At 48.4% G+C, this 14,732-nt stretch overlaps 1 protein-coding gene across 4 annotated transcripts in view; it reads left to right on the forward strand.

The window, feature by feature from the left end:
• IL11RA (interleukin 11 receptor subunit alpha) overlaps window positions 1-14,732 on the forward strand; it is a 122,487-nt gene that overhangs the window by 51,221 nt on the left and 56,534 nt on the right. Inside the window, exons 1-2 of one of the 4 annotated variants that reach the window (XM_060280405.1) lie at window positions 826-975; window positions 2,958-3,036. In XM_060280405.1, coding sequence (XP_060136388.1) covers window positions 962-975; window positions 2,958-3,036 — 93 coding nt within the window. In that variant the 5' untranslated portion in view covers window positions 826-961. The other 3 variants (XM_060280407.1, XM_060280406.1, XM_060280408.1) reach the window with 3 other exon arrangements.

The raw sequence follows: 14,732 nt of genomic DNA on the forward strand, positions 1-14,732 counted from the left end.
CGAACTGCTAGGTGGGCAGGAGCAGGGACCGAGCAACGGGAGCTTACCCCGTCGCGGGGATTCGAACCGCCGACCTTCTGATCAGCAAGCCCTAGGCTCTGCTGTTTAACCCACAGCGCCACCTGGGTCCCTACAACAGAGTATACAGTAGGGTAAATAAGTACATAAGTGATACAGTTGTTTGTATCACTTATGTACTGTTTGTTTGTTTTTACAATCAAGTGGTATATAAATTCTCTGGAATAAACGAATAAATGGGAAGGGGGAAACAAGCTTCTGCACTAGCTCTTAGCGTTACAATTCTGATAGCTGGCAACTGCGATTCAAACGGTTTTGGGTGGCCTGATGGCATGTCTGCTGCCAGGTGGCAATTGAGCGAGGGCCAAAGGCAGCTGATCTCTCAGCGGAAGAGATGGCCTGGCCTTGCTTTGCTTCCCCGCCGCCCCAGCTCAGCTCTGCAGCCTGATGGAACGACTTCAGCTCCTTTTCCAAGCCTGACCTCTCGGGATTTATGGAACTTTCTTTCTCTCCCCGTAAAATGCCCATTGGCTGTGCCGATTCCCGTGCCTGGCAACTGACGCAGTAGTAGGCTGTTGCCTCTCAGCATCTCTGGAGACCTGTGGTTAGTCTCTTAGGGGTGCGGTGTTCCTCCAGCGAATCCTGCCCCCATATCTGCTGCTGCAGGACGAGAGGCCTACCCTCTTCTGTGATTTGTTTCTGACACGAGGTTGCTGTGGCGATGGCCACCACATGGCTTGGCAAGCCCAGAGCCAAGCAGAACGTGATTTAGGGGTGGGGAGAGAACAGATCTTGCATCGCCCCCGCCCCCTCCACATTCTGCCTTTCCAACCCCATGACTTTTCCTTTTCCCCGGGAGCTGAGAGATTAACGGGGGCCCCTCTTCCCAGACGAAATTGATGGCCCAGCACCTGAGGGCCATCAATTGAGGGGCTGCTTTCTCATGCCAGAGTTCAGGTGTGCTTGGAGCTGCCCGGAGCCCAAAAGGGGCCTTTGTTTTGGAAGCGGCAGAGGGCTGTTTTGCACGGCTGGAATGCAACGCTCCCGTCCCGGCGAGCGAAGGAGCATGGGAGCGGCAGTGAGCTGTTTGCTTTGGAGCTCGCCTGCTGGCTGACCCGAGTGCCTCCGTGCTTGGAAGCGGGCTTGTGGCTATGCCCTACCCTGGGCCAGGAGGCGTCGGTAGCCAAAGCACAGCTACAGAGAGCCGTCCAGCAGGAAAGAGGTTGCATGGCTGCGGTTTTGAAAGGCTGGCGGTGGAAGCCATGATGAACGGGCAGGCGGCTAAGGGACCCAGGTGCCCGGGGAGCCCTTTGACCCCTTCTTTCTGGAGGGAGGGAGGAAGAGCAGCAGGATCAGGACCCCTCCCACCTCAGCTGAGCACCTCTGGTCTAGAGGTCTGGTCTAGCCTCTTGCCCATAGCTCAGAGACCCCACTCTCTCTGGCATCTCCAGCTAAGGCTGGGAATTTTCCATGCCCGAAAGCTTGGAGAGCCACTGCTGCCAGTCAGGGTAGACAATATTGAGCTAGATGGACCCAATTCTCTGCTTAGTATAAGGCTCCTTCATATGCTCCCATGGCAGTCGGGCGGTCCAACTTTTTATGCCATGTGGGCTACAAGAGTTCTGTGACATGGAACCTGTGGGCCGCACAGTGCCTTGTCGCGCTTACTTCCCAAAGCTAAGCAAGGCGCCGGGGTGAACCTCGCCTCTGCCATCAGGCAGCTTGTTAGGTGGTTGTAGGCAACCCTGCTCTCTCCACCTGGGTGCCCCCTCTCCCCCCAGAATGGGGATGACAGAACTGACCTACCTTGCAGGGTTGTTTGTAAGGACTGAAACAAGCTGGCGTACGGGAAGCACTTTAAACTGTAATGTGCTCATGCCCTGCTATGTACTGTTGAGTTTCATAATAAACGCGATAGGACATAGCAGGTGGAGAGAGGAAAGTTTTCCTCCCTCTCTCCTAACACTGGAACTCAGTGGAAGGGCTTGGCTCTGCCTCCTCAGTCGGAGGCAGCATGGCTTCTAAATCCCATTTGATGGAAGAGAGGAAAGTTCTCCTGTGCTCAGGCCCTGCTTGTGGGCTTCTCTTTGTGGCACCTGGGCTAGGTGGCTCCCTGTCTTGATCCAGCAGGCCCCTTTTATGCTCTTATGCTCTCACCCACAACCCCATGCCTCTCAAGTAATTTCCTCAAGCCCCGTTCTTTACTCAAGTGGCCATTAGCTGCTGCAGAGCGTGACCTCCCCTAGCCTCGATCCTGCTCACAAGAATTGCGTGATTTGTGCATGATTTTTTCACAGCACCCCCGGATCGCCACCTCCTCTCCCTTTGCCCGCCGACACCCACACCTGCGCAGGTTGCCTTTTGCTTTGGGAGATGATGCACCTTTCCTCTCCTTGCTTGCTTTTGCCTCCGTCCCGGAAACTCTCCCTGCAAAGCGGAGAGCCAGGGAGGCCTGCCTTTCGCTCCCGGTATCTGCAGCCTGAAATCGAACCCAGCCCCCGGCTCCCCCACTCCACTCCCCAGCCGCCAAGCTTTTTACGAGCGCTTTGCTTTGGACATTATTTTTAGGAATTCCTCCAGCGTGTGGCTGGGCCGGTGAGGGGGAGGGAGTTGGGGGGAAATGGTTTTCCTTTCCTCCCAACTAGCAGCAGGCAGGAGCCTCTGGGCTGCCTTGGCTGCCGTTCTGCTTGTTAACAGAGCAGTTGCTGTTCGGCTCCTGCCAGAGCCTCAGGTTACGGGTAGGCGAGGGGCTCGGGTTGGGTGCAGTGGGGCGGCTGCCGAGGGGAGGGGGCGTGGGCTGCGGGGAGGCTTGGGCGAGGGGCAGAAGTGGGGGTCGCGATGGGGATTGGGTGGGTGTGTTCCCAGCTCTCCGGCTGCAGCCAGCGTCAAGAATAGCGGCCCCCCTCCACCAACCCCCTCTCTTTCCTTTCTTTTCCCAGAGTTTTTGTGATCTGGCGGCTGCTGCGAGGCCATGGGGAACTGCAGAGGCGGCGGCAGAAGCAGCACCAGGTTTTGAAGGTAAGCTCCTGCCACAGGATGGCAGGAGGGATGCTCCTGCGATCTCCGAAGGAGGGAGGGAGACTAGCATTTGTGGGTTCCCGGAACGTGGTCCTGTCCAGTTGCACCAGGCAGAGGAAAAATCCCGTGGGTCCTAAGTGGTTTAAATACTACTTGGGGAAACGGGGTGTCTGAAGGAGGCAGGCACTGCCGGAATCTCTCCATCCCTATCCTGTGCATAGGTTTCATGACACGTGGGGCATGCTCCGAGGGCGCCGGGCTGAGTTCCTCTCTCTGGCCGATCGCAGCCGAATGAGCTTGGCTCCTCCAGAGGCGACACGGCATCGCTGAGTCACAATCCACTGAGTCAGCACTCTGGGACCTCTGCGTCAACGGGGTCACCGCACGCGGTGGACTCTTTCGTATCTGAGTCAGAGAGCATTGGGAAGCATTCGGTCCTGCGCAGCTGAGTTCAAAGCGTTTTGCAGGGCGCATTGCACACAAGTCTCTGGCTGTTTTTACAACGTGTGTTTTCCGCACAGCGAGGGAGAGCGTCGTTACGGCTGCAGCCGTTTGCTTGCTAAATGTATTTACTGCACCGTTTAGGGCAAAAAACAAACAAACCCTCACAAAGCTGCTTCACGGCATTTAATAAATATACTATTACAAAAGCTTGCCACTTGAGTGCTGTCGTGTTCCCACACTCAAAAAAGAAACTTCCAAATTTATTTCCTTCTGATAAAAGTTAACTCTGGTGCGCTTCTGCAATGGTGGTACAGGCTGCTGCATGCTGCTGCTGCTTTTGTAGGAGTTGCTCAAACTTCCACTCAGGCTATCTAAGCCGCAATGTTTCTCTAGATCTCCTGAGCTGAAGCTAAGCCAGACTTATTACGCTGGCAGCAGTGACAGTAGTAGCAGCAGCCGCCCTGGCCGGTTGTATCTCATCCAACTCTCCAAGGTCAACCCAAAGCAACCTTTTAATGGGGCCATAAACCAGGAGGGGTATGTAGAAAGTTTCAGCATGTGCGGATCCTGCATTTATGGAGCGCTCTCCCTCGGAGATTAATCAAAGCCCAGCACTGTAACCTTTTGAAAGCCTCGCACGATCTGCTTGGGGTGGCTTCTGTTGCAGCGGACAAGCAGAGAGACGGTGGTGGGGTTAAGAGACCAATTGAGTTTTTGATGCCGAATTGGATTTAAAGTGGATGTTTCGATTGTTTAATCTGTTAACTGCCCTCGGAGTCTTCAGGGTAGGGTGAGCTAGGCTCTCAAACAATTAAACCGCTGCTCTTTTATTAGCCATTTATTAACCAAATAAGTTGTTTAACCCGTAGCTGTGCACAGTCTCTGTGAAGGCAGAGGAATTGGCTTCCATTTTTTCTGCCTTTATACTTCTCTGGCTGCATTGCAGTTTACTTTCTCTGGTACTGATATAGTTCAGTTGCTGTGGAGCACAGCAGAAAGATCTGTGTATGTTCCGCCTGGAGAAGAGAAGATTATTGTGGATAAGGTTTAGAAAGAAGGCAATGAAAATGATCAAGGGGATGGAGAAACTTCCCCTATGAGGACTTTCTAGTTTAGAGAAAAGGTGAGTTAAAAAGGTGACATGATAATGTTTATAAACCCATGGCATGGAGAAATTGGAGAGAGAAATCTCATAATACTAGAACCCAGCTGGGGGGGCATCCAAGGAAGCTAAATGCTGGGAGAATTCAGGACAAAAGAAAATACTCGCACAGTGCACAGTTCAACTATGGAACTCCCTGCCACAAGGAGGTAGTGACAGCCACCAAATTGGATCGCTTTAAAAGAAGATTAGACAGATTTATGGAGTATAAGGTTCTTCTGATGGCTACTAGTCAGGAAGGCTATATTTGGCCCTAAACAGCCTCGGCCCAATAAACCTGAAGGAGCGTCTCCACCCCCACCATTCGCCCCAGACACTGAGATCCAGATCCGAGGACCTCCTGGCGGTTCCCTCACTGCAAGAAGCAAAGCTACAGGGAACCAGGCAGAGGGCCTTCTCGGTAGTGGCACCCATCCTGTGGAACGCCCTCCTATCAGATGTCAAAGAGATAAATAACTACCTGAAGACATCTGAAGGCAACCCTGTTTAGGGATGTTTTTAATGTTTGAAGTTTTATTCTGTTTTTAATATTCTGTTGGAAGCCACCCAGAGTGGGCGGGGTAGAAATAATAAATTATTATTATTCACAATTGGAGGCAGAAATGTTTCTGAATACCAGCCGCTGGAAACCGCAGGAAGGGAGGGGGCTACTCTTGTGCTCGGATCCTGCTTGCGGGTTTCCCAGTGGGGCATCTGGTTGGCCACTCTGAGAACAGGATGCCGGACTAGATGGCCTGATCCAGCAGGCTTTCCCGATGCTTATATTAATGTGAGCCATGACAGAGGTCTTCAGATATCTGCTGGGCTGCCCCACACAGAAGATGGAGCGAACTCTTGCTCTCCGTTGCTCCAGAGGGCGGGTCCAGCATTGGAGGGTGGAAATTGCAAGGCGGCAGCTTTTTTTTGCTATGAACATTACGAGACATTTCCTAATGGCAAGAGTCGTTCAACAGTGGAACAGGCTGCCTCAAGGAAGTGGCGTCCTCTCCTTTGCCGAGGCAGAGACTGGGCGGCCATCACCTGTCAGGGATGCTGTAGATTCCTGGACCTTCAATATTCCTCCCAAATCCAACATTCTGTGATGCTTTCACAACCTAGGTGAATTGTGTCATTCTGGATTTTTGGGAAGGCTGAAATCAAGAGACCCGTTTCCACACACTCCCTTTCCAAGTGGCCGGATCGGTAGCGTTAGCCCAAGCAGATGTTGCAATCTGGTAGACAACGCCAAAGGTTTTTGGGAGCCTGCTTGGCCAGTGTGGTCAGATGCCGGCAAATGCATGGCTGTGGCGTGAAAGGGGCATGAGGACTCCTCACCAGCGTATCTTGGCAGCATTTGAGTTCCTCATCTCCAGGCGGGCGCAGAATTTGAGGAGGTAAAGAGCTGAAGGTGGCAGATTAAATGTCAGAGAGGAAATGTGCTTTTGCTCAGCCTCCAAGGGGAAATCTGTCTTTGGACAAAGATCACAGAATCTTGGAATCTTAGAGTTGGAAGGGACCCCCAAGGGTCATCTAGTTCAACCCACTGCAATGCAGGAATCTCAGCTAAAGCATCCATGACAGATGGCCGTCCAACCTCTGTGTAAAAACCGCCAATGGAGGAGAATCCACAACCTCTCAAGGGAGACCATTCCATTGTCAAATAGCTCATACTGTCAGAAAGTTTAGTCGGAATCTCCTTTCTTGCAGCTCGGAGGTATTGTTTCAAATCCTACCCTCCGGAGCAGCAAAAAACAAGCTTGCTCCATCTTCCATGTGACAGCCCTTAAGATATTTGAAGATGGCTATCATATCTCCTCTCAGTCTCCTATTTTCCAGGCTAAACATACCCAGTTCCTTCAACCGTTCCTCATAGGGCTTGGTTTCCAAACCCTTGATCATCTTGGTCACCCTCCGCTGCACACCTTCCAGCTTGTCAACATCCTTCTTAAATTGTGGTGCCCAGAATTGGACACAGGATTCCAGGTGTGGTCTGACTAAGGCAGAATAGAGAGGTACTATGACTTCCCTTGATCTGGACACTATACTTCTGTTGGTGCAGCCTAGAATAGCATTCACTTTCTTTGCTGGTGCATCACACTGTTGGCTCATGTTAGGCTTGTGGTCCTAAGACCCCCTAGATCTTTTTCACGTGTTCTACTGGTAACCCAGATGTTCCTCATCTTATATATGTGCATCCGGTTCTTCCTGCCTAAGTGCTTAACCTTACATTTGTCCCTATTGAAATTCATTTTGTGAGCTTGCGCCCAGTACTCCAATCTGTTACGGTCATTTTGAATTCTGATTCTGTCTTCTGTGACATTAGCTACCCCTCCCAGTTTGGTGTCATCTGCAAATTTGATGAGCATTCCCTCAATTCCTTCATCCAAGTAATTTATCAAGACGTTGAACAACAACGGGCCCAGGACACAACCCTGTGGCACCTCACTTGTCACTTTTCCCCAGGATGACGGGGAACCATTAATTATTACTCTTTGGGTTTGGTTAGTCAACCAACTACTAATCCACCTAACAGTTACCTCATTCAACCCACATTTTACCAGCTTCCTCGTGAGAATATCACGGGGGACTTTGTCAAAAGATTACTGAAATCAAGATACACTATATTCACAGCATTTCCCTGATCCACCATGTTTGTAATTCCATCAAAAAAAGAAATCAGATTGGCCAGGCATAACTTATTTTTAAGAAACCCATGCTGGGTCTTAGTAATCACAGCAACCTTTTCTAAATGCTCACAGACCGACTGTTGAATTATCTGTTCTAGGACCTTCCCTGCTGTCAAGCTCACCGGTCGGTAGTTACCTGTATAGAGGTTACCACCCACACACTTCTGCTGCGCTTTTCTGCTTGTGTGGTGGCACCTTGGTAAAACCACTGTTAGCAGAGTTTTCCCCGGAGGCAGAGGACAAGAACAGGAGTCATACTCAGATTCACAGGGAGTTCCACAGTTCACCTGTGCTGAAGATGGCCTCATCATCATCACCTGCTGCATTTAACGGGAGATGCTGTTGAACCCGAGCCCTTTGGTCTGTCCCTGAGCTCTGGCCACTCCTTGTTGAGGGGTAAAGCCCCCCCCCAGGTTAATTGTTATGGGGTGGAGCCTGCCTGAAAGTGCTTGCCCCTATTCCAAGGTTCGTGCAGCTTAGCTGTGACCACTCAGTTCTGACAGAAATCAATTCTGTACATTTTCAAGAGCACCCCTTACAAAATAAAAACAAATCACATGTTGCAGGACATTGAGAGTTTGGCATTTCTGGTCAGACCTCACCTAGAATACTGTGTCCAGTTCTGGGCACCACAGTTCAAGAAGGATACTGACAAGCTGGAATGTGTCCAGAGGAGGGCAACCCAAATGGTCAAAGGCCTGGAAACAATGCCTTATGAGGAACGGCTTAGGGAGCTGGGTATGTTTAGCCTGGAGAAGAGAAGGTTAAGGGGTGATATGATAGCCATGTTCAAATATATGAAAGGATGTCATATAGAGGAGGGAGAAAGGTTGTTTTCTGCTGCTCCAGAGAGGCGGACACAGTGCAATGGATTCAAACTTCAAGAAAGAAGATTCCACCTAAACATTAGGAAGAACTTCCTGACAGTAAGAGCTGTTCGGCAGTGGAATTCGCTACCAAGGAGTGTGGTGGAGTCTCCTTCTTTGGAGGTCTTTAAGCAGAGGCTTGATAGGCATATGTCAAGAATTCTTTGGTGGTGTTTCCTGCTTGGCAGGGGGTGGACTGGATGGCCCTTGTGGTCTCTTCCAACTCTATGATTCTATGATTTCAGTCCTTTTGTGAAAGAGGAAAAAGCTGGAGGGTTTGGGTTTCAAAATATGGATTTCAGCGTTGGAAGGAAATTCACTTTTAATGAGGTCTTATGTCTCTATTCATTTTATTGCCTTCCCTGAGCCTTTAGAGTGGAGCAGGCAATAAAATAAATTGTCCAGCTCACCAGAAGCCTTCTAAGTTACCACCGGAAGATCCAGCATTGGTCTGTTGCCATGGGAGCTCTGCCACGTTGGGAAGCAAGGGGAGATGGTCCCACCGTAGAGACCGAAAAGGTGGCAGGCGCTGAGCTTTTGATACACAGAAGGTGTGCATGTTCAACCCCTGCCATCTCTGGTGGGAAGGAGCCTGGTAGCAAGGTTGGTAGTCTTCTTTGGGTGGCACATAAAATCATAGAACTGTGGTTGTGGGAGGGACCCCCAGCGGTCCTCTAGCCCAACCCCCTGCAATACAGGGATCATGTCTAAAGACCCCCTGACAGATGGCCACCCAAGCTCTGCTTAAAACCCTCCAGTGAAGGGGAGTCCACCACCTTCCGAGGGAGTTTTTTTAAAACAGTTGGATGTTTTTTAAAACAGTCTTGTTGTCTTGAAGCTAGGAAATTAAGGAAGAGAGCCCAGTTGAAGTTTCGGAGCAGACATTCGGAGGCAACATCGAGCTCCCTTTTAAAATCTTTGCTGTTATCAGAACCGCAAGCCCAGCAGCAACTCAGCCAAAGAACTCTTTGGCTTCCATCTTGGCAAAATGGCACCCGGCCTTCTTGAAGGACTCAGCAGATAAAACAAAACGGTCGAGGCGGTGGTGATTCTGTGCGGCCTTTTAAAGCGCTCTTTCAGCAAATAGATTTATTTTAATTGTGCTTCTTAAAAATGCAGTTTGAAAATCGAGGACTTTGCCCTGTTGTGTATGAGGTGATTTGAATTCCAGGCACACAGATGGTAATTTTAAGGACTCAGTGAAATGGGGACAATTCAGCTGGATGTTATTTCTCCCCGTGTGCACAGACGGAGCTCATCATTGCTGCTTGTTCCCTATTTTGCCTTCCTGCTCATAAATCCTGAGAGGTATTTCCTGAAACTCCGAACTCTATATGAGTGAAAACTGGTTTGACAATCATATCCCCTCTTCCCAGGGACTCCTGGGAACTGTAGTTTTTGAGTGGGGGGCTAGGAGCTTCTAACAGGTTCCAGAGCATCTTGCAGCTACTGTTCCGGGTATTCTTTTGGGGAAGTGATGCTGAAGGGATCGACAAGAAATGTGAGTTAGTGCTGCGGACAGATATGCCCCAAAGACATGTTAGTGCTTGGTTTGTGCACCTTGGCATTTTCTAATGGAGCATCTAAGGACACATTCGGAAGTGGTGCTAAAAATGCTTTTTGGTCCGAAAAGTGTGAAGCTGGTTAATGAGGTGTAGAAAGTGGAAAAGAGCCATTTTAAAAATAGAAATCTGCATGCCAGCTAATGAAGATTTCCTTTTTTCATTTTGAGCTACACTTGTGGGAAATGGGCACAGGGGACTCACTGAGTTATTATACATGTCATATGAAAATGGGCACCTGTCCCGGAGAAACTGGGGGTTTCTTGGAGGTGATTTGCGGTTCCAGAGTGAGGAGGTCAGTGCTGCAAGGCAGAGCTCCCTGATAGATGGGCTGGGCCGCCGCCACCGATCATCTCCTGCGATGCACAAATGCAGGCGAGTGTTGTTTGGTGTGTTTGCGGACGCGGTCTCCCGTTTACAGAGAGCCACAGCGACGCCCAGCAAGATTGGCCGGCGCCTGGCGTGAACGCCCTAGGACGCGTCCCACAATCCTCTGCAACAAGCGGTTGCACGCCAACTTGGAAAGAGCTCCCTGCAGCTAGAAAATTCTGAAACCCACTGGAATAGCAAGGCGTAGATGTTGAAAGCCGGCGTAGCGTTTCGCTCTGTTGTTTTGAGCGTGCTCCTCTCTGCCTGTATGAAACCGAGTCACAAGGTCTGGACGCTTTTGCAAAGAAATCTGAATTTTTAACGAGAAATGCGAGAGGCTGAAGGGGTTGATTTGTGGGGCTGCACTGTGGACTTGCTCTCTTCAGGGATTAAGTGCAAAAGGGTTGGAGGGTTTGGAGGCACTGCAACGCTTCGCCAGCCAGCGCGTGCCAACCAGCACGGCTTTTTTTGTGCAACTCATTGTTTTCCCATCCGTGATATGTGCCTGTGTGCATGGCCCCTCTGAGTACATGCAGGGGTGTTCCGATTCTAGTAAATTCAGTCTCATCCATAGAAGAAGCCATTCTGCGTATGTCTAAAGGGATTGTTGTTTTGGGGGGAGGGCAGAGGAATGATGGGTTCTGGTGACAAGTCATGTCTGACTTTCATGTCTGTGTGATGGATTGCAGAGGCTGACAGCCTTCATGTGGGATACAGGTATGCTTTCGCCAGAAGAGCTGACAAATGAAAGATGCTGAGCTCGATGTGTCTTTGGTTTGATCCAGCAGCCAGGCTCTTACTATGCCGTAACGTCCATGTTCTTGCTGAGTACAGTCAAACCTCGGTTTTCAAACTTAATCCATTCTGGAAGCCTGTTCTGCTTCCAAAATGTTTGAAAGCCATGCCTCAACTGTCAAGCTTCCTGCAGTCATATGGAAGCCGTGTTGGACATTTGGCTTCCGGAAAACGTTAAAAAACAGGAAACGTCCGGGTTTTCGGCATTCGGGAGCCAAAACATTCCAAAACGGAGGCGTTCGGGAGCCGCAGTTTGACTGTACTGATTTATTCTAGAATATTTTTTTTTGCAAGCGTCAATCTGATAATGCCACAATCCTTTGCGTCATTGCGCTTCTGAATTCCAGTTGCTGGCAAGTGGGCACGGTCTTACTGCTGCCGGGCTCATGCCCAGCTTGCAGGCTTCCCACGGGCGTCTGGTTGGCCATTGCAGGCCCAGGATGGATGGACCATTGGCTGATCCAGCAAATTTGTCTTATGTTCTCGTAACATTTTGGAGTGGGTGTCTGTGCAGAGGAGACCTTTGCTGAGACAGTGCCAAGTGGGCGTCCTTTGAGGCGGCTGGAGCAGCAGAGACACATTGAATTCTAGGATTCGAGGAACACACAGGACCAGGTCGTCTCCCGATCCAGCCATCATGGCCACGGCATGCCTTTGACCTCTCCTTGCATTTCGTCCTGATATCACTGCCCAGATGTGATGCCCTGGCTTTACTCTGCTTTGCTTAGTGTGAACCCAAATATGTGTGTGCTTATTCATGACACGAGTTGTTTTCTCCAAGCCTAGAGACGGTGTCCCACTGAACACAAGTAGAGACGACTGTTTGTTCCATATTCATTTTAATTATTTTGGTTCGCAAACTTAATCTGTTCCGGAAGTCAGTTCCAAAACCAAAGCGCACTTTCCCATAGAAAGTAATGCAAAATGAATTGATCCATTCCAGACTTTTAAAAACAACCCCTAAAAAAGCAATTTAACATGCATTTTACTAACTAACAAGACCATTGATCCATAAAATGAAAGCAATAAACAATGTACTGCAGTCACACAATCAATCAATCAATCAATCAGTAGCTGAACTGGGTTCCACACAGTCACAAAAACAATTTTAAAAAAGCCCCAAAAACAAAAATGCAAAATATTTAGCAAAAACAGAAAGACCTCAGCGTAACACTCGAATCGAAAGTGTAACACTCAAATTGTTAGTGTAACAGTCAAAGCAGGAGTGTGGCACTCAAAACGGAAGCATAACACTCAGAACGGAGCACGTTCGGCTTCTGAAAAAAGTTCACAAACCGGAACGCTTACTTTGGGCTTGCAATGTTTGGGTTCCAAGTAGTTCTAGTTACAGGTAGGTAGCCGTGTTGGTCTGAGTCGAAGCAAAATAAAAAAATTCCTTCAGCAGCACCTTAAAGACCAACTAAGTTTTTATTTTGGTATGAGCTTTTGTGTGCACGCACACTTCGTCAGATACACTGAAACAGATTCTGTGTGGGTTCTGTTTCAGTGTATCTGACGAAGTGTGCGTGCACACAAAAGCTCATACCAAAATAAAAACTTAGTTGGTCTTTAAGGTGCTACTGAAGGATTTTTTTTATCTGGGTTCCAAGTAGTTTGAGTACCAAGGCGTTTCAGAACCAAGGTACCACTGCACTGCCCTTTTGCCACAACAAAAGCAAATAGATAAGAATACATTTTTAAAAAGAAAACAGTCTGGCGTTTGACATTACTTTGTGGATTGTTAGCTCAGAATCTGGGTATATCTTTTCTGTGGGTATGTCATATGCTTGTACTTCCAGCTTTGAGGAAATGATCTGCAAAGCGATTTGCGGGTCGTGAGCTGACCTGGCGATAACATCCCTAAGATCCTTAAAAGATAGGGAAGGAGGGTCATTGACATCCTTTGGTGGCAGTGCAAGAGCCTTTGGTTCAGTGGCTAAATCGCTTAAAGCCCTGCCGGGTTGCTGCCGTTTCGCAGAGCCAGACGGGGTTGTATTGTGCAACGCGCAGTAAAAAGGTTGACGACCGACAGCTGTCAAGTGTGGAGCCAGGATTCTCGCCTGACGGACACATGTTCAGGCATCTCATAGGGACTGGCTGGTTCCCCAGGAATGCTCCTGGCTCCTGGCATTTAAATATAACCCATCTTGCCGCAATGCAATGGATTGTTTTCTAGGCCTCTTATATCACCGTAGTCTCTTGGATCCAGGTCTTGTAAACAACAGATGAGGCAGTAAATCTACGTATGTCTGGGTTGTGTTGCATGGGACCTCAGGTGGGGACTCGCATCATAGAATACTCCTCTATGGAACAAAACACTTTTACCTAGAAATCTAGCCTTCTGCGTAGAAGGCCAAGCTTATTTTATTTTATTTTATTTTATTTCTATGTCACCCTTCATCCAAGGATCACAGGGCGGTTTACAATATAAAAGCACAAAAATACAGAACAGAGTAACAAACAAAAACAATAACTCCTGCACACAATTTAAAAGGATATTATTTCCCTTGGTCTGGACACTATTACAGTGGTACCTTAGTTCTCAAACTTAATCTGTTCCAGAAGTCCTTTCCAAAAGCAAAGTGTTCCAAAAAACAAGGCGCGCTTTCCCGTAGAACGTCCAGACCCCTAAAACAGCAATTTAACATGAATTTTACTATCTAATGAGACCATTGATCCATAAAAGGAAAGCAATAATCAACGTACTGTACTATAAAATAAATAAGACAGTTTTGAAGATGATAAAATGTTTTTTTAAAAAAAAATCTTACCTGCACTGATGATAGTCAAAATGCAAAATAAATGACAAAAACAAAAGCACCAAACTTAATCTGTTGCAGAAATCCGTTTGACTACTCAAATGTTCAAAAACCAAGGTGCAGCTTCTGATTGGTGCAGGCGCCCCAGAAACAATAGCCGACAGCCGTTATCAAATGTTTGGCTTCCGAAAAACGTTTGCAAACTGGAACACTTACTTCCAGGTTTTCGGCATTTGGGAACCAAGGTACAATGTACTTCTGTTGAAGCAGCCGAGAACAGTGCTAGCTTTTTTTGCTGCTGCATCACCCTGTTGACTCAGGTTAAACTTGTGGTCCACCAACCGAGCTTGTGGTTTGCATCTGGCATCTATCGCTCTTCTCATCGAACATGTCCTTCGGGGCACCAATCTGTCACACACATAGGACAGATGTCTAAACCTCAGCAATTTGCACCTCATTAAAGAGTTGAGGTGTTGCCCAGCTTTGAGATCCAGCCATTTGCATCATGGCCCATCCTATACACCAGACACATTTCCTATGAGGAAGTCACGACCCTTGGGAAATGTGAGTGTCAAGAAGTGGAGACTCAAATGACCCTAGGGTACAAATCAGGGTGGATAAAAGTCAATGATTTTTTAAAATAAATAAATAAATAAATCAGTGTTTTTAAATTTAAATCGGATTTTTTTTTATTTAAATTGAGATTTTTAAAATAAAATGCTTTTGGAGGAAACTTCTTTCTAAAGATAGTTTTCTGTTTAAGTTGCATTATAGCCCAAAGGTTATTCATCAGGAAATAAGGATTTGTTTTTCATGTGTGCTAAACCACAAAGCCTAGGGCTTGCCGATCAGAAGGTCGGTGGTTCAAATCCCCGCGACGGGGTGAGCTCCTGTTGCTCTGTCCCAGCTCCTGTCAACCTAGCAGTTCAAAAGCACGTCAAAGTGCAAGTAGATAAATAGGTATTGCTGCGGCGGAGAAGGGAAATGGCGTTTCTGTGCTCTGCTCTGGTTCACCTGAAGTGGCTTAGTCATGCTGGCCACATGACCTGGAAGCTGCCTGCGGACAAATGCCA

The sequence above is a fragment of the Zootoca vivipara genome, chromosome 11 (assembly GCF_963506605.1).
Source record: "Zootoca vivipara chromosome 11, rZooViv1.1, whole genome shotgun sequence".
In the NCBI taxonomy this organism is placed as follows: Eukaryota; Metazoa; Chordata; class Lepidosauria; order Squamata; family Lacertidae; genus Zootoca; species Zootoca vivipara.